This window comes from Cebus imitator, unplaced genomic scaffold (assembly GCF_001604975.1).
Source record: "Cebus imitator isolate Cc_AM_T3 unplaced genomic scaffold, Cebus_imitator-1.0 Scaffold604, whole genome shotgun sequence".
NCBI lineage: Eukaryota > Metazoa > Chordata > Mammalia > Primates > Cebidae > Cebus > Cebus imitator.
This window is the reverse complement of record NW_016107919.1, coordinates 44,112-63,638: the sequence shown is the minus strand read 5'-3', so window position 1 is coordinate 63,638 and position 19,527 is coordinate 44,112. Positions and strand designations below refer to the sequence as shown.

The 19,527-nt window shown below is 39.4% G+C and overlaps 1 protein-coding gene across 1 annotated transcript in view; it reads left to right on the top strand.

Annotated features, from left to right (window-relative positions):
• Positions 1–1,230: 1,230 nt before the first annotated feature.
• VSIG4 (V-set and immunoglobulin domain containing 4) overlaps positions 1,231–19,527 on the top strand; it is a 23,557-nt gene continuing 5,260 nt past the window's right edge. Inside the window, exons 1-5 of the mRNA XM_037734326.1 lie at positions 1,231–1,522; positions 7,423–7,779; positions 8,500–8,781; positions 18,103–18,165; positions 18,685–18,779. Coding sequence (XP_037590254.1) covers positions 1,468–1,522; positions 7,423–7,779; positions 8,500–8,781; positions 18,103–18,165; positions 18,685–18,779 — 852 coding nt within the window. The 5' untranslated portion in view covers positions 1,231–1,467. The remainder of the gene's footprint in view (positions 1,523–7,422; positions 7,780–8,499; positions 8,782–18,102; positions 18,166–18,684; positions 18,780–19,527) is intronic.

The window sequence follows — 19,527 nt, the reverse complement described above, 5'->3', positions numbered from 1 at the left end:
TGTGTGTGTGCGTGTGCATGTGTGTGTGTGGTGGTGGTGGTGGTAATCATGATAGGGTGTTGGTTGAAAATACCAAAGGAGTGTTCTTCGAAGTTCAGAGTTTCCTGAGTGAGGACTCAGTCAGAAAAAGTGGCTAAAAGTTCCAGTAAGATGGAATGAGCGCAGTACTCAAAAAACAGGGTACAACCAGCCAACGGGAATTGGGCCATAGAGGAAGAGGTAATTGATATAATTCCATGTAATAATGGGTCCTGAAATGCTGGAATGTCTTCTTAGCCCATGGACAGCTACAAATCATCTGTATGCAGCCATCCCTTGGCAAGTATGTTTCTTTATATTCCCACTCCTCATCTCTGCACAAACTCCTCACTCCCCTGACCAAGGCCTTTCCTATCCCTCCAATCGAAAAGTAAACTAAGCTTAGATGTTACTCACAGTGTGGTATGAATTTTTTGGATGTATTTGTGCTTTTGAAAGTGCTTATAGTTTCAAAGCTTAGTAGACAGAGACAGCGACAAACCTACTTAGGCTGCTAATGAAATTATAGTCACTCTGCAGACCTGTGAAGAGGAGCAATTTCTGGGGCAGTTGAGCTTTGCTAGGAGGCATAATATCACTCTCTTGTAGGTCAAGAGCCTGTACCCATTGGAAGTCAATGAAAAATTCAGCCCATTAGAGCATATCCCTAATGGGTTGGTGCACTGGAAGCTAGGCTTAACTTTCCCTTAAAATAAGTAAATAATAAGTTCCTTATGAAAAAGCATGAAGAACATTTAATGAAAATGAATTATCCCTTGCCACCAGAGAGGTGGAGCCATTGGAGAAAGTGATTCAAAGAGTTTCCCCGATATGAGATATGAGGCATATTCACCCCCATCAACTTTATCCATTGGCTTGCCAATTATTCAAGCTTTGATATGTAGAAAGCCCTTGAATACACTAAGCTCTTGTACTCCTAAGCCCAAAGGCACCCCACACCCGACACCCTGTCCATTTGCCTAGGTTGCATAGGCAAGGGTTAATATTACAACTGATGAAAATTGCACAGGCCAGCTAAGTTGATTTCTTCCCCCTGGGATCACCACAAAGAAAAACGCCCCCATACTGGAGTGAGAAGACTCATCCCATAGATTGCCCTCCAACCAAAATAAACACAGCCTGGGAGATCAAAGACCAGAGAGCCCCACTGGCTCCAGGGAAAGTAAAGTCAATACCCTAGCAGGGGGGAAGAATTGCTTCACTCACCCTGGAACCTCCAACCCCAGGGAGGTGGTGGAAGGGTGGCACCCCACATGACCAATGCTGAAATAGGGAAGGAAGAGGAATGTATGATGGGACTAGGAGTTTGAGTGAGAGATATAAGGAAGGAAGGGCAGTAAGCAGGCACAGACGCTGGTGGCCACCAGAAGTTTGAGCCTCTTTGGCAGCAGGAGGCTGGAAGAAAGGACAAAAGTGGCTCTGGCTGTGATGGGGATCTTACTGGGCCTGCTACTCCTTGGGCACCTAACAGTGAACACTTATGGTAAGGCAGAACGTGGGGTCCTGGCTGCCACTGCTGGCTTAGGCAAAGGCTGGGGCGGGGGGTGGTGTTTAATACCTACCAAGGAAAGCCTGTTCCTGTTGGGCAGGTGAGTGTTCTCAGCCAAACTCTGCAGGTTCTCTCAGCCTTCAGCAAAAGGGATGGAGGTAGTTGAAGGCTGCTGAAGAAGCCAGGAGGCAAGGTTGGGCAGAATTTGAAAAAGGATTTTCTCTTGGAAAACACTGGCGTGATTTTCTAGGGCTCGTGTCTCAGGGGCATCAAGAAGGCTCCCAATGACACTTGAATTTTTGCCCCATCTGCTGTCTCATCTAAAATTCTAACATTAGATTTAACCCATCTGCTTTCAAGCTTTGTTGTCTGTTGAAATATACAGACCCCAAAGAAGGATTGTTTTTTAAGAGTTGAATGGGAATACAGAAGTAACCTATACCACCCTTCATTGTCAGGAACAAATGCTCAGAAACATTCAGTAGTTACTAAGATATCACTGTTCACTACCTTCCCAGACCATCTAGTCTGTCAGCAGCTCCAACTGTTAGAAAGTTCTTACTTGTATTGAACTAAATCCAGTTCCCTCTGACTTCCATCCAAAAGCCCCAGCTCTGCTTCTTGGAGCTACGCAGAACATAGCTGCTTGCTTGCCCTGTGACAGCCCTGCAAAGACCTGAGGACAAATACTGTGTCCCCTTGATTCTTCTCTCCTTCAAGCTGAAAAGCCCCAGCTTTTTCAACTGGTCTTCATAGGACTTGGTTTCTTACCCGCTCCTGGACTAATTCACTTCCCTGTAGGCATGGCTAAATTTGTCTAGGCTGTTTATGGGCTTGACACAAATCCCAAATGAGGATGGACTATTCCATAGTAGCATTATTGCCTTGAAGCTTGGGAAGCTCTATCCTCATTTACACTCCTGAGAAGTGAGATGGATTTTCAGGAAGCTAAACCTGTGTAACAGCTAAGTAAGATCCAATATAGGGTAAAGGAGGTTTTTGCTGCTTCCCTACTCTCCCTAGAGAAAAAGGATGGATGGGTGTCAGTTTGGTGTCACTTGTGAAGTCAGTAAGAATCCAGCTTTCCATGGCTGACTCTAATTCGGTTACCCTATCCTGAGACTCTGTGACCCATCAGACTGTAAAATGTCAGAGCTGGAAAACACTCTGGATTAAGTTATCCAAGAGAAAAAATAATTTGCCCCCAAGCCAAAGAGCATTAGTGGCAGAGTTAATGCTCCTGAAAAATATTTTTCTTTCTGTAACTACCATACTTCCATTCTCTAGTGGGTTTTATAATGTATCTCTCTACCTTCTCCAAGTCTGTTGGTTTCAGCTAGGGCTCAAGCCTGGGGCTTGAGGGAGGATTTTAGAAATGTTAAATTTAAATCCTATGTATGTGTGTATGCGTGTGTGTGTGTGTGTGTGTGTGTGTGAGAGAGAGAGAGAGAGAGAGAGAGAGAGAACACTCATGTGTCTTGTTCTTTCCCCAGCCTGTGAGATTTCCAGACCTGGAAGCAGGCCTTCCATTTGTACATAGGATCTTACACTACAGACCTGAGGCTCAGGATATCCTGAGCTGCAAATAATATCTTCCCTCTTCCTGGACCTCATTGTTCCTAGCCCATTTGTACAGTGAGGAGGTTGACTTGGCTGGACTCAAAGGGATTTCGCAGCTGGACCGCTCTGTTGGACTGAGGCTTCACTGCTAAAAAGCCCGTAAGGGCCAGAATCAGCTGCTAACCTCTTCCTGTGGGGCTAAGAAATATGTCAAGATAATCAAAATTTTTAAAATTCTAATATTCACATTTTATAAACATTTTAAACATTTCAGAAACATTTTATAAACATCTATTATATAAGCTAATCCCCTATCCAGGAAGCATCCAAGGAATGGGGGAAGGGAGAGAAGCCAGTCATGTTGGGGATAGACACATGGAAAATGTCACCCTCTTTGTGATGATGGGAGGAGGTTATTTAGAAAGAGACCTAGAATGGATCTTATAAAGGAGCACACACATAGTAAATTCAGCCCTTCTTTTTTTTAGTACCATTACACAGGCCTCAGACATCTGATTTTATAAGTAGGCTCAGTACTGTCCTCTCTTTGTCAAGCCAGATTCTCCTTCCACAAAGCTCCTTGAGTCAATATCCAGCCCTGGTCTTTCTCCTGAAAGGAGAAACACAATCATTTCCTGAGGGAGGAGAGCAAGGCTTGGGAACGATGAGAAAGGTTTTTCCAGAAAGCAGCTGGCAGATGGGAGCATCTTTTTTCAGACAATCATAGGATAATATATAACCCTAGGATAACATCCAGAAGCCATGTCAGGTAGGCCCAGGTAAGGAGTTGTTGGTTTCAATTGTGACTGATGGTTTAATAAATTAAGAAAATAAGAAAGCAGCATAGCATCTGAAAACCTGTATTCTAGGCCTCCAAGCCCAGCTTTGACCTTGCTATCTATGTGACTTTGAGCAAGCATCTGCCTATCTCTGGGCCTCAGCTTACCCATATGTACCATGAGGGAATGTAACTAAGTGATTTATAAAAGATCTTCCATCTATGTCATTCCAGAAGGCTACAAATTTCATCCTCTTTGGTACCTCAGCCCCTGCTATACCAAGTGCCTTGCCAGATGGTGGTTTTGAGGTATCCATAATGGGCACAGTGCTCTGCCAAGAGATGGGGCTTTCCTGAAATGAATTTTTCCTACCCAATCTTCCAGGAAAATCATGAGTATTGTTTAATTTGGCCAACATTTCACATTGGCTGCCAAGACAGTCCTGTCATTGGAGGCACAGTGTCCTATGTCATCTGCAGCTGCCCTGCAATTCACAGACAACCTAGTACCTGCCCATAACTCAGTAGATTATATCAGACAGGGGAGAGTGTTTCCTTACCTTACCATGTGATGAGTTCTGATTCAGGTCAATATTAAAGCTGACAATGTTCCAACCTAATGAATCTGTTTATCCAGGGGACGACATATTGAAGACTGCTGTAGCATAGGAATAATTTAAGACAAATACAAGAAGTTGCACTTAGGGCATGAGACATTTATCCAGCACCCACTGCATGCCAGCTATATGCTAGGTGCTTTCACACATGTGAACTTATTTAATTTTCACAATTATCTGCCATGGAATCTTTATTATTACTTCCACTTTACTGATAATGACCTGAAATTCAGATAGGTTTAGTAATTTACCCAAGGTCACACAGAGAGATATGTGGTAAGGCAGACCTTGGGCTTAGATCAGTGTTATTCCTACTACACCATGCAGTCCTTCACTACACCCCTGCTCTCATTAGGAGCTCCTACTAGATTCTAAGGGCACCACAAGGAAAGGTAGAAAGTATAAGTCAGTGCTATTGTGGTTAAACTCACTTTGGAGATTGGAGAACACAAGGAATAGTACAATGTCCTTTTCCTTGTGATGTCCTGTACCTGTAATCCAGTCTCTCTTTATGCAACTAATGAAGCAGGAGGATAGAAGAACAAGAAAAAGGAGAAGGAACAAAATAAAGGAAGAGAAGCATAATGAAAGAATGGGTGGAAGGAATAAAGGAGGAAGAAGAGAAGGAGGAAGAAAAAAGTGAAAGGAGGAAAAACGCCATTTTGGGAACTCTAGTTACCAATTCTGTCCTGTTCTGACAGAGGAGTCAAGCCTGACCTACTTCCAGAAGTGATGTTGAAAATTGAGAAGTTGAGACTAGCTAGCAATGTTCTTGACAGACCAGACTGAGCTTTGTGACAATTTCCAGCAAATTCCCAGAGAGGGGAATACAAGCCAGGCCTTGCAGTTCTCCAAAGGTCAGAAGGAAGACACGCATACACAAAGACAAAGGCATTTTCAACTGTTCCAGATATCCTCAAAGCAGAATGCTGCTTTATTGCCCGAGAGGGGAATATGAGAATGCTTTTCAGAGAAGAGGAGGGACATTGGGAAGGTCCAGGGAAAGATTAATGGGAAATAACCTATTAAACCAAGAGACTCAGATAGTTTTCATGGTGTTTAAAAATGGTATGTTTGTGCTTGCATGTGGCCAAAAATATGTATGAGCATGTGTGTCCATGATAATGAAAAGCTGTATCTACAATCACATGGAGGCAGGAATTATCTATAGCACAGTGAAAGCCACTACCTGGTGAAAATTCAACACCAGCTGGAATATATAATTATTTAACTTCTATTTCCATTATAGTCTATTAGCACTGGACCACCCAAGATTAGGAGGGACCTTAAAGAGCAATGCTAAAACCCAAACAAAGCCTAGAACTTCCCCAGTCAGCTTAACCCATCCATAGACAGCTCTGATTAATCATAAAGTGCATTTTAAGGCAAACCAACCCTTCTGTGATATGGAAAGCAAAAAAGAGTAACATAAAAATTAATAGAATTAGGAAAATAGGGCAAACCAAAATCTGCCCCTCTTGTATTCCCATTCGTACATCTGAATTCTGCTCTCTGCCAAACTTGAAACTCTCCAGGGAGTATGTAGTGGATCTAGCAACATGAACTTAAGTTTATTTATTCCTTTCTACTCAAGGGCTTTTTCTTGGCTAAAATATGCTATTGATGTTCTAAGAGTCCCTGGTGAGGGCAGAGGCTAGAGGCTTGACTTTAGTGTCTCTATTAACAGAAGTTCTGATGCTGGACAGCACCTTCTAGGAGTTAGAAAGCATACACTCAACCCATCCAAAACATGTCATCTTCCGTCTGCTTGATTGAATACTGGGAATTCTAGACTCAATAAAAGACTTTTATTCAGTAATACTTCAGATCTTTGAAACCACCTCTCTTAGGAGAGACACGAATATATTGCCTAAATATACCCACCCACACTCCTGGTCCCAGTTAAATAACACAAAAATCTTTCAGAATAAGAGCTTATGAATAGAAAATTCTGATGGGAGGCAATGACCGTTTCAACGTCCCCACCTCCTTGCCCCACCCCCACCTCTAAGGGTTTCCCTCTCAAGCATGGCAAGAAGCAATCTCCCATTGCTTCTATCATCATCTCCACTACAGTCAGCTTCAGGATTTCACTCAGACCCTTTTCCTCTCCAGACCAAGAATCGATGAAATCATTTCCCCCTCAAAATGAAATTTTCCTGTGTATCCTTGCTAAGAACTAAGACAAACCAAAAGGAAAATAAACAAATAAAAGAGAAATTAGAAATTCAGGCTTACAAACCGCATGTCTCAAACTTAACAATAACTAATGATTTTGTTAAACAGGAATGTATATCCAGACTTCTTCCTCACACCGGGTTCCACCTCAGTATTGCCTTTTGCCTGTCTTCCAGAGAATATCTTAGGGTTGGGACCCTAGTCACTGAGGATTTGTAAGGGAACAAGAGAAGATAACAGGGGAAAGAGCCCTTTGTTGCTGAACCCCAAAGCCTCCATGTTTCTCCAGGTGCATATTTACACAAAATAAAATAGTCCAGACCCAATTGCTTAGCATTTTTGCTTCCATATCTCTTTTGGAAAATGTCAAAAGAAATTTTTTTCATGGATTTGCAGAATGACAGAGTTGATAGAATGTCTAGAGTGCATACCATTCAAACTCTCCATATTATATATGAAGTAAATTGATCTTCCATGGTAGGAAGATGACTTACCTGGGATCACCTCCATAGCAAGACAGTAACATAAAAAGGACTCGAAACTCACAAGATCTGAACAATGTTAAGGGCTTTTATCCTGAAGACTGGTTCTGAATGATGAGAAGGCTGTCAAAGAGTAAAAAGGCACAGGTACACAAAAGTGTGATAGAAAAAACGTTGAGTGGTGTTTCTCAAAAACATTTGAGGTCTTCCACTGCCACTCTAGTTGCCAGGTAGGTATGCCATGTATATTTGCTTCTTTTCTCTTTCCTCCCTCTTCAGGCCGTCCCATCCTGGAAGTGCCAGAGAACATAACAGGACCTTGGAAAGGGGATGTGACTATTCCTTGCACCTATGGCCCTCTCCACGGCTACACTCAAGTCTTGGTGAAGTGGCTGGTACATCGTGGCTCACACCCTGTCACCATCTTCCTACGTGACTCTTCTGGAGACCATATCCAGCAGGCAAAGTACCAGGGCCGCCTACATGTGAGCCACAAGGTTCCAGGAGATGTATCCCTCCAACTGAGTACCCTGGAGATGGATGACCGGAGTCACTACACGTGTGAAGTCACCTGGCAGACCCCTGATGGCAACCAAGTGGTGAGAGATAAGATTACTGAGCTCCGTGTCCAGAAACGTGAGTCACTGTGGGGTAGGAAAGCACTGATAATCAATGAATCAATAGAAGATGTTATTCTAGAAACTCTTGAAAAACCCAGAGGCCTTTGTTTATCTATACATAGGCTCTCTTCAGGTGTATGTGCTTATCAGACGAAGTGGATAGGCAGAGGATTCTTAGGGTCAGTGTTTCAAATTTAAGAAGTGCTGGGAAGGTTTCCTGACCAGTAAATAAATCTCTATCCCTTCAGTTGTCCCAGAAATGCCGGCATTCATAGCCTAGTTACTCTCCTTGGGCTCTGGGCTTTATAACTCAAAAATGAGTATAATTAATTTGTAGATAGATGCTGATAGAGAAACTCTGGGGAAAGGGAGGAAGAGGTTAGCCAGGGTAAGTTTGCTGGCTGGACAATTTTACAAAGGTCCAGCCCTGATAATCCAAAACTGCAGATAATCAAAGTCTCTACTTGAGCCCTAAAAAAAGCTACATTATTTTTAAAGGCCAGTTGATTTTTACCTCCAAATATCCCAAAACCCCAGGTAATACCAAAACGTACCTACCTTCAAAGGAAGTCATTTTATGTGTATTGCACTTTCCCTCCTATTTCCTCTAAAGTGGAGCCCCCTTTAGTTCCAGTTACAGATATATGCATGCCCTTATGCCCTACAAGAATGATTTGGCCTTGTGGTCCCATATCCTTATGACTGCCCAGTTTTCTGTCTTGTCTTTTCTTTGCAGTCTCTGTCTCCAAGCCCACAGTGACAACCGGCAGCGGTTACGGCTTCATGGTGCCCCAGGGAATGAGGATTAGCCTTCAATGCCAGGCTCGGGGTTCTCCTCCCATCAGTTATATTTGGTATAAGGAACAGACTAATAACCAGGAGCCTATCAAAGTAGGAAACTTAAGTACCTTACTCTTCAAGCCTGCATTGGTAGCCGACTCTGGCTCCTATTTCTGTACTGCCAAGGGCAAGGTTGGCTCTGAGCAGCACAGCGACATTGTGAAGTTTGTGGTCAAAGGTGAGCAGCCCTCTCTCCTGGTGAGCATCTTAACAGACCAGCTTGAACCAAAGATACCTCAAAATGTGCCCTTATGCAAAAGAAGAGTTAGGGGGGTAGGGTCTCAAGTAGGCAATGGTTGTACAATCACAAAGAAAAAAATTTGGGACTGGGGACAGCAGACATAGAAACATTGCCTGTCATGCCATAGGTTAAGTAGATGAAGATTATAAAGGAAAGAGTGAGATTTACTAGTACATTGTAATTGCCAGGCACAAAGTACAAGAACTTGACACACATTTTTAAATGAAATCCCCATGACTGTCCCATGAGATAGTTATCATTACTTTTATTTTATAGAAGAGGGCACAGAATCAGAAAGGGGAATCTACTTGCCCATGGTCTCACAGCAAAGAAGTATAAACCCGGATTTGCAGTCAGATTTCATGCTCTTTTTACTATGTCTGATTGTTTCTCATGGTTGAATCTATACCAGATCCTGGACATCCTTTGAAAGCTGTTGTTTTTTGTTTGTTTATGTGTTCTGTTTGTTTGTTATTGTTCTGCTTGTTTGATTAGGCTTGATCTAATATATTTACATGCTTCCTTTTAACTTCCCTTCCCCACTTCATTGTAAAGACAGATAGCAGTTTTGGTTGAAGTATCCTTGAAGATGGGCTCTGGTTAATCAAGACTTGACTATTTCTTACAGCACTGTCCTGAGAGCACTACAAACTATGATCGTAGGCTGAGTTTTAAATGAAGAGTCCAACAATGATATGTCCAGATGAATTTTCTTACCTTTTGAGAGGTCTCCTTGGAAAGAAAGACACACCAACAAGGCTACCATTGCCCAAAACATGTTGGAAACTAACTGATTTTAGAGAATTGCCCTCAGAACCATCTGAAAATTATTGTCCTCTGAGGATAGATCTGCATAAGGAGAGTGCATAAACCTAGCCCAAATGGCTTATCACCATTTGGCCTAGGAGACTGACATTTGTTTGAAACACCTGTGTTTGCCTGGAGGGATTTGTTTCCCAAAGTTAAACTGTAGTGAAGATGTGTGTGCTGTAGATCCTGGCTTGTTATTTTTGGGAGAAACAAGGGTGGTCCACCCTGAAACCTTATATAAACAGTGTCATAGTTCTCTAATAGCCAATAGCCTGGTCAAGCAGAGAGGGCAAGGAATGACCAGAAAGCCCAAGAATGTATTCTTTATAGAGACTAACTGAACATTCTTGCCTTTCTGTGAGTTGCTTCTTCTCAGACCATCTGGGCAAGAACTTGCTCACAGTAAAACAGCCTGTCTATTCCTTCTCACAGTCAATGTGCTATTAAGCAGTGCTCGTTATTGCCCCCTACTGATAGATAAGAAAACTGAGGCTCAGGGAAGTTATTCTCAGCCTTCCACTCCTCCCAGCTCTGTGAGCCAAGGGAAGCGTTCCTTGCTACCTCTACCTGCCTCCCTGTTTACCCTAACCTGGTCCCATGAGTCGGATCTCTTTTCACCTCTGCCCTGCAGAACTCTCAGCCCTTTGCCCTTCCACCTCACTCTGCACTGTTCTTTATTTCTAGAATGGTTCTGGAGGCCCTGCCTTTGCCCATGTTCTTAGACTGCTGAGCTTTGCTGACAAACAAAACAAAACACAGATATGAACTGACTTCACTTTAATTTTATGCTCTGTGACATCCACTGCCTGACCCCATACTGTGTGTCAATCTATTTTCTCATCTTTGTCTCATTCCTTGTAGCAGTTTTTCAGAACATTTACACCTTATTTCAGGCTCCCAGCCCTGCTCCTAAAAGATAAAGTAACTTCCTTCTTCTGTAAGAAGATCCAGGCCCTCTTCAGATGTGAATTTTATCAAATACCCTCCTCTCTGCCTTGATATTTCCCTATCCATTTCCTCTTGGCTCAGAGTAAGGTATGCTTTGCTCCTTTCCACAGCAAGCCCCTTCTCTTGAACTCTTAACATCAACTACTCCAATGCCCTGCAATGCCCTTTATCCTCTACCTAATCCAAATATATGCATGTATAATATATGTATATATGTCAGTATGCAAGCCTAATACATACATATATATGTATATATATACATATATATAATTTTTAAAAAATCTTTATCCCATCTGCCATCCCATCTCTCCTACGGTCACTACCAACCTTCTCAAGAAGGTAGCTTCTAGCAGATGAACATCTAAATTCATTCACCACAAAATAACTTTGTAATCTGGGGTCATCATTAACCTCCATATCACCAAATCTCAAGACCTCTCCATTCATACTTTTCCTCCTCAACATCTCTGTGGTAGTGGATCCTGTTGGCCATTTCTTCTTCCTCAAAATTATTCCAATTACTGCTATCAATGACATCAATTTATCTTGGTTCTCCTAAGACCTTTCTGAAAGATCCTTCTTAGACAACTTTGCTGGCCCTTTCTTCATTCACTCCTTAATTGTAAATGTTCTCAAAGACTCAATTCTTATTCACCTCTGCATGTATTTCTATATTATCAGGAAATTTTATTTACTTCTATAACTTCAAATATCACCTGCAGGCTGGTGACTCTCAAACCATAATATTATCTGTAATTTTTCTTCTGACTGCTAAATCCCAGTGTCTAGTTACCTTCATGAAAGCTTCATTTCTAATCGCAGCCTGTTCAAAACCGAATGTATCTTTTACTCGCCAAACCTGTTCCTCAAACCTGTTAGAAAACACAGCAGTATCATTGACTCCTCCTTCTCCTTTACTTCACACGGTCAAGTAATCATCAAGATCACCAAGTACTGGGAATTCACCTACTGAATCAGATCCCTTATTAGGCTCTTCCTTTCTCTTCCTGTACCCTCATGGTCTCATATTCTTTTTTAAAAAACAATTTCAATCATCTTCTAAATGCTCTCTCCATGTTAATACATTCTTATGAAATCATCAACTTATTCAATATTTATTGAGTACATACTTTATGTCACTAGATTATAAAATTCAAGAGTGCAGAATTCTACCTGTCTACTTCATGGCTGATCTCCAGAGTCCACCAAAGTATTTGGCACAAGAAGACACTAGACAGCAGATGAATGCTGTATTTATTAATGAATGGGCAAAATATGCTACTCCGTCACCTTCAAAAATCCTACCACACTGTTGTCAGAATTATTTCCCCAAAAAACAGACTGAACAATTTTCACCTCTGTTCACGGAAGTAAACCTTTCTCAAAAGGTGTGTAACCTTCTGTTACACCCCATGGATCCTTCCAACCAAAGAACAAAGCCCAAACTCTTTTACTCTGTTTTCAGCCTACCTATGCAGCTTTATCTTATGTCTCTCCACATCTAAAACATAGCATGCTGTTTCCTCTATCTGCAGTATTACTCCTCCTTCTCAGCCTAAAGAAATTCTATTGACCTGTTACTGATATCTTCTTTTTGCATTGAGATGTACCTTACATTCTTTAAAAAAAATCAACATTTAAAGTATACAATTAGGTGGTTCATATGTTTGTGTGACTGTCACCATTACCTAATTCCAGAAAATTTCAATCACCCTAAAAGAAAACTCTGGACTCATTAAGCAGTCACTTTTATTCCCCTATCCCTTAACTCCTAAAAAACACTAATCTACTTTCTGTCTCTAAGGATTCACCTATTACGAATATTTTATATAAATTGAAGCATACAATACATAACCTTTGTTTCCTGTTTTCTTCTACTTAGCATAAAGTCTTCAAGGTTCATTCATGCTGTAGCATGTATCAGTACTTCACCCTTCTCATTGCTAAATAATATTCCATTGCATGGATATATCACATGTTATTTATCCATTCTTCAGTTGATGGGCATTTGGGTTTTATCTACATTTTTGGCAATTATAAATAATGCTGCTATGATTGATCATGTAAAAGTTTTTGTGTAGACATATGCTTTTAATTCCTTTAAGATATATGACTGAGTGGAATGCCTAGGCCATAAAGTAATCCCATGTTTAACTTTTTGAGGAAGTTTCAAACTCTTGCCCAATGTGGCTGCCCAATTTTCCTTTTCCATGAGCAATATATGAGGGTTGCAATTTCTCCACATCCTCACCAGCACTTGTTATTTTCTGCTTTATTTTTTAGATTATAGTCATCCTAGTGGGTTTGAAGTGCTGTCTCATTGTGGTTGTGATTTGCATGTCACTGATGACCAATAATGTTGATCAGCTTTTTATGTTATTATTGGAGAACTACCTTTTCAAATACTTTACTCATTTTAAAACTGGGTTGTTTGCTTTTTAGCTGTTGAGTTATAAAAGTTCTTCATATATTTGGAATACTACACCCTTATCAGATATTTTATTTGCAAATATTTTCTGATTTTATATATTGTATTTTCCCTTTCTTGATAATGTTCTTTGAGGAGGTAGGGTGTTTAATTTTGATAAAGTTCAACTTATCTATTTTTTTCTTTTGATACTTGTGTTTTTGGTGTCATGTGTCATAATCTGTTGCCAAACTCAAGTTCATGAAGATTTATTCCTTTGTTTTATTTTATGAGTTTTATAGTTGTAGCTCTTACATTTGTGTCTTTGATTCATATTCAGTGAATTTAGTGTGAAGTAAGAGCCCAATTTCACTCTTGTCCATGTGGCTATCCTGTCGTCCCAGCACCATTACCTGAAGAGACTGTACTTTCCCATCATACAGCCTTAGCAGCCTTGTTGAAAATCAATGATTAATGATATGTAAGCTTAATTCTAGGCTCTCAATTGATTAAATTTGTTTCTAGGTATTAGTTTTCATGCTATTGTAATGGAATTTTTTCTTAATATCATTTTTTGATTGTTCATTGTTAATGTAGAGAAATACAACTGATTTTTGTGCATTGTTCTTGTGTCCTGCAACTTTGCTGAACGAATTGATTGGCTCTAGTCATTATTTTGTGGATTTTTAAGAATTTTCTATGTATGACTATGTCATCTGAAAATGGATATAGTTTTATTTCTTCCTTCCCAGTCTGTATGACTTTTATTTATTTTTCTTGAATCATTTATCTGGCTAGTACTTCCAGTATAATGGTGAATAAACACGAAAAGAATAAACATCCTTGTCTTGTTCTTGATCATACAGGAAAAACATTCAATGTTTCACAATTAAGTTTGATGTTAGCTATGGATTTTTTGTAGATGTCCTTCATCAGGTTGAGAAAGTTTCCTCTATTCCTAGTTTGTTGAATATTCTTATCATGTGAGGGTATTTTATCATGTAAGGATTGTGTCAAATACCTTTTCTGTGTCTATTGTGATGATGGTGTGCCTCTCCCCTTTTATTCTTTTTTTGATGTCTCTGCTTTCATATTAGAGTAATATTGATCTCATATACTGAGTTGAGAAGTATTATCTCACTAATTTTTTGAAATAATTAGTAAAGATTTAGCATTAATATTTCTTTAAATGTTTGATAAAATTCACAAGTGAAGCTACATGTATCTGGCCTTTTCTTTGTTGGTAGTTGTTCAGTGAGCAATTCAATTTTTTTCCTTGTTCAAAGTCTGTCTTTTCAAGTTTTTTATTTCTTCTTCAAAAATTAATTTTTGTTATTTATTACTAATTTCATTTCATTGTGGCTGGAAAACATACTTTGTATTATTTTGGTTTATACAAATTCACTGAGATTTGTTTTAGAACCTAACAAATCGTCTATTCTAGATAATGTTCTATGTGCACTTGAAAATAATGTGTATTCTGCTGTCTCTTGTGTGTATTCTGTATATATGTATTAGGTCTGGTTGGTTAACAGTGTTGTTCAAGTCTTTAACTCCCTTGCTGATCTTCTTTCTAGTTGTCCTGTCTGTAATTAAAAGTAGAGTGTTAAAATCTCAAGCTATTATTGTTCAGTTGTCTATTTCTCCCTCCAATTATATCAGCTTTTGCTTTATGTATTTTGGGGTTGTGCTGTTAGAAGCATTTCTGTTTGTAATTAAAGTGCCTTTATGATGGATAGTTTTATCATTATAAAATGTCCTTTCTTGCCTTTTCTAACAATTTTTGTCTTAAAGTCTATTTTGTCAAACATTACTATAGGCAGTTCTATTTTGGTAACTGTTTGTGTGGTATATCTTTTTCTGTCCTTTTGCTTTCAAATCACTCATATCTTTGAACCCTAAGTGTGTAAAACATATAGTTAGATTGTTTTTTAAACCACTATGCCAATCTTTGCCCTCAAATGTGAGTTTAATCCATTTACATTTAATGTAACTACTAAGATATTATTCATGCCTGGTATTTGCTATTTGCTTTCTATGTATCTTATGTATCTCTTATTTTTCCATTCCTGTACTACTGCTGTCTTTAGTGTTAAGCAGATAATTTCTAGTGTAGTAGGTAACTCCTTTGTTGTTTACTTTACTACATACCTTGAATACTTTTGGTAGTTTCTCTGGATATTGCCATTAATTCTTAGTCTACAATTTAATCTGGATTTATACTAACTTGATTTCAATAGTATACAAAAACTTTATTTCTATATAGTTTCATTCCTCCTTCTTCAATGTCGTTATTAGAAAAAAATTACATCTTCTTATATTATAATCACATCAACATAGATTTATAATTATTCCTTTATGTGGTGTCTTGTCAAACAGGAAAAAAAGAAGTTACAAACAAAAAAATACATCTACACTCTACATATACTTCTGTAGTTACCTTTGCTGGTGCCTTTTAATTTTTTTTTTTTCATCTTGATTCAAGTTACTATCTACTTTCCTTTTATTTCAGCCTAAAGAATGTTCTTTAATATTTCCTGTAGGTCAGATCTGCTGATGATTAATTCTCTCAGTTATTGTTTATCTGGGAATGTCTTACTTTTTCCCTCATTTTTGAAGGGTAGTAATAATATAGAATTATTGATTTATAGGGTATCTCTTTCAATACTTTATTTCATCCTGCTGTCTTCTGATCTCCATTATTTCTAATGAGAAATCATCTATTAATCTTATTAAGAATCCCCTATATATGATGAGTTGCTTCTCTCTTTCTGCTTTCAGTATTCTCTCTTTGGCTTCGGCTTTCCACTATAATGTGTCCAGGTGTGGATATTTTTTAGTCTATCATACTTAAAGTTTGTTGGGCTTCTTAGATTTTGAGATTATTGTTTTTCATCAAACTCAAATATTTTCTGACATTATTTCCTCAAATATTCTGTCTTTTTCTCTTATTCTTGTCTACTATGACTCTCATTACATGTATGTTGGTAAACTTGATGGTATCCTACAGGTCTATGAGGTACTATTCATTTTTCTTTGCTCATGAATTTTCATTCCTATTACTCTAACTGAATATCTTTAATAGTCATATCTTCAAGTTTACTGTCTTTATTATGCTTGCTCAAATCTGATCTGGTGAATTTTTCTACCCTTTGGTGAAGTTTTCCTTTTAGTTATTGTTTTTTGACTCCAGTATTTCTATTTGGTTTCTTTTTAAAATATCAGTCTCTTTATTGATATTATCTATTCTGTTTGAATCATTTCCATTCTTTCTTTTTGTTATTTAGACATGTTTTCCTTTATTTTTTTAACATATTTTAATTGCCTTTTCTACCAAATACAACATCTGTGCTTCCTTGGAGGCAGTGTCTATTGATTGACTTTTTACCTGTTTATGGGATACGCTTTCTTGTTTCTTTGCATGTCTCATATATTTGGTTAAATATTGGAATTTTTAAGCAACACAATGTGGCAACTGTGAAAATCAGTTTCACTTTCTCCTCAGGGCTTGTTGTTGACATTCTTTGTTGTAGTAGTTGTTTTTTGTTTAGTAACTTTTCTGAACTTTTTCTGTTTAGTTGTCTTCTGTCTTCTTTGTCATGGATGGACACTGAAGTTTTTACTTTGTTAGCTTCGTGGTCAGCTAATAATTAGATAGCGATTTCTTTGTTTATTTATTTCTAAATGGAATCTTGCTCTGTCACCAGCCTGGAGTGCAGTGGCATGATCTCGGCTCACTGAAACCTCCAACTTCGGGTTCAAGTCATTTTCCTGCCTCAGCGTCCCAAGTAGCTAGAACTACAGGTGCACGCCACCACGCCCAGCTAATTTTTGTATTTTTAATAGAGACGGGGTTTCACCATGTTGGCCAGGATGATCTTCACATCTTGACTTCGTGATTCACCCACCTTAGCCTCCCAAAAGGCTGAGATTACAGGTGTGAGCCACCGCGCCTGGCTGGATAGAGATTTATTTAACCTGGAACAAATAAATCTCCTAGTCTTTACCAAAAAGCTATATTGCTTTTTGAATCATGTCTTCAATACTAAACCAGGCGGTTTTCAACTGTGCCACAGCCATCACTTCCTGCTTATGCCGAACTTCTAAGCTAGCCAGAGGGAGCAGCTTATCGTTCTCTCATGTCTTTCCTGAGCAGGCACACAGCCCTATGCTTGTGTGTGGCCTTCTAGTTTCCCAGAACTGTGTCAGAACTTTTCAAAATCCCTATGAAAATCTTATTCTTCAACTCTTTTTAAGGCTATTTTGGTTCATTTTTTGTTTCTCTCACCTATTATGCATTGCCTCAGGCAGCTGTGTGACAAATGCTACTCCATCCCTGAGGAGAGGCTCTTAGCACTGAGTGACCAATAAAACAACTCTTTTGAGTCAGGTCTTTCAGGGAACCACCAGACAGGCCAAATAATGGCAATTGTTCAAAAATGAAGTTTGTTGGGCTCACTCCAGCACCTGGAATAAGGTTGGATCTATGTTCAAGATGCCCTCTGAGCTAGAGGGGGTAAGGGGACTAGAATAAGTTAAAACAACTTAAAGCTTGTTGTTCTTACCAAAACTGCAGTATTTTTCTTCCATAAATCCTCACTAAGTTGCTGCAAACCTTTGGCTAATTTGCAAAATTCTGAAAAAAGCTGATTTGTGTCAAATTTTGCATTATTTTACTGATTTTGTTAAAGGGTAAATTTCTGAAAGTTATTATGCCACCATTTTCATTAATGCCACCCATTGCCACCTTCTTTGTGATACTTTCTAAGTTTCTCTCAAGAGAATTAATTACTAAGTCTTAGCTAGAAGTTAGTAAAAATAAAGTATATTTTTCCATACAAGTTGACTAACCCTCTGAACTCTAGCTACAGGTTCCTTCGAGATCTATGAATCGTGGTTTAAAAATTCTCTTCTAGATTGATGTATGAAAGATAAACAAGCAACACAGGACTTACCAGCATCATAACAGCAATGTTGAGACAAGTCCAAGTATGGACCTGACTGGCCTTTACTTACTTCCCAATTCCCCTAGGGCATTAAGCTATTCACCCAAGGGTACAAGATCCCTCGAATGAGTTCCCTTTTCCTTGCAGACTCTTCAAAGCTATTCAAGACCAGTACTGAGGCACCTACAACCATGAGATACCCCTTGAAAGGTGAGTTTTTCTAGGGTTTGAGGGAGTCATAGAGGTCCAAAATGGTGTCATGGTAGCCAAGGAAGGAATCACAATGCCATTGAATGGCTAATAAATAGTCACTTGGTTTCTCAGAGACAACATAGCAGTAAAGGAATGGAAACAAAAGAAAGGTAACAATGCTGAATATATACTCTTCTTTTTGGAAACTTCTGAGGCAAAAGGAAGGAAAGAGTTAGAATACTCCCATCGGAAATACAAGAAAAAAGAACACTGAATTCTATTCTGCTCCTAGTTTGACTTGCTGTGTGACTTTGGGCATATTACCTCCCCTTAATGGTTCTTCTTCTCACTTCCCACCCCTAACGGTAAGAAATGAAGATGCCTCATCTCATGGTACTAGTGGTTGATAACATGGCCAGGCACTCTGGAAGGTCCAGCACAAACGGCTAGAGGAGGACTCCAACATTTGTAATCATCTCCTACCTCTCAGTTTTTTGATAGAAAAGAGATCCCTGACCCTATTCTTTATATTCATAGCAACATCTACAGTGAAGCAACCCTGGGACTGGACCACTGACATGGATGGCTACCTTAGAGAGACCAAGCCTGGGCCAGGTAAGAACACTGTCAGGGTTTCTATCTTTCCTTCTTGACTCTAAGCTTTGTGACTAAAAATTCCCATTATAAACACTGTTCTACAGCACTGAACTCTGCAAATCATTACCTGCTATGTACCAAGCAATGGTCAAGGACCTGAGGATGGGTGAGGTGGGTGGGAGGCAGAGGGAGAGATCGATCCAGGGATGAGCAAACTCAAAATGAGGTTAAGGGCAGTGGTAAATGTGTCCTTTATTTAGTTCTCAGTTGCCATAGTAATATACTTTCCCAATATTCTGGACAAGAATAGGGATAGGGCCATTATAACATCATGACCTCAGCCAGGTAAGGATAATGGCAGAATCTCATTACTTGAGCTCTTAACCAGGGTTCTTCCAGCAGCTCAAAGCTGCTTTGTGATTCCTCCAAGGCCTTAAAGATTCCCAAGTTAGGGTCTCAGAGATTCAAATCCCAAGTAAATCTTTTGTGTTTCACCTACATCTGATAGTCAATTGGTATGCACTGACATGACTACATTGACTGTTGAAATAATAGAACACTCTCACACAAATTGATAATTAGCTGCTCTCCTTAACCCCTGAGCCCTCCATTATCACCTGGGCTGCCTTGGCCCATTACTCAGAACATTCTAGACCACTCCGATGGTCATGCAACAAAAGATAGACTAAGGAATCTCTAAGACTCCAGGTCTACAGCAGGCATGTGTTGGGATTGGTTGAAATTAAATAGTTTGATAACTCTCACTCCTGGTACTCATTCTCT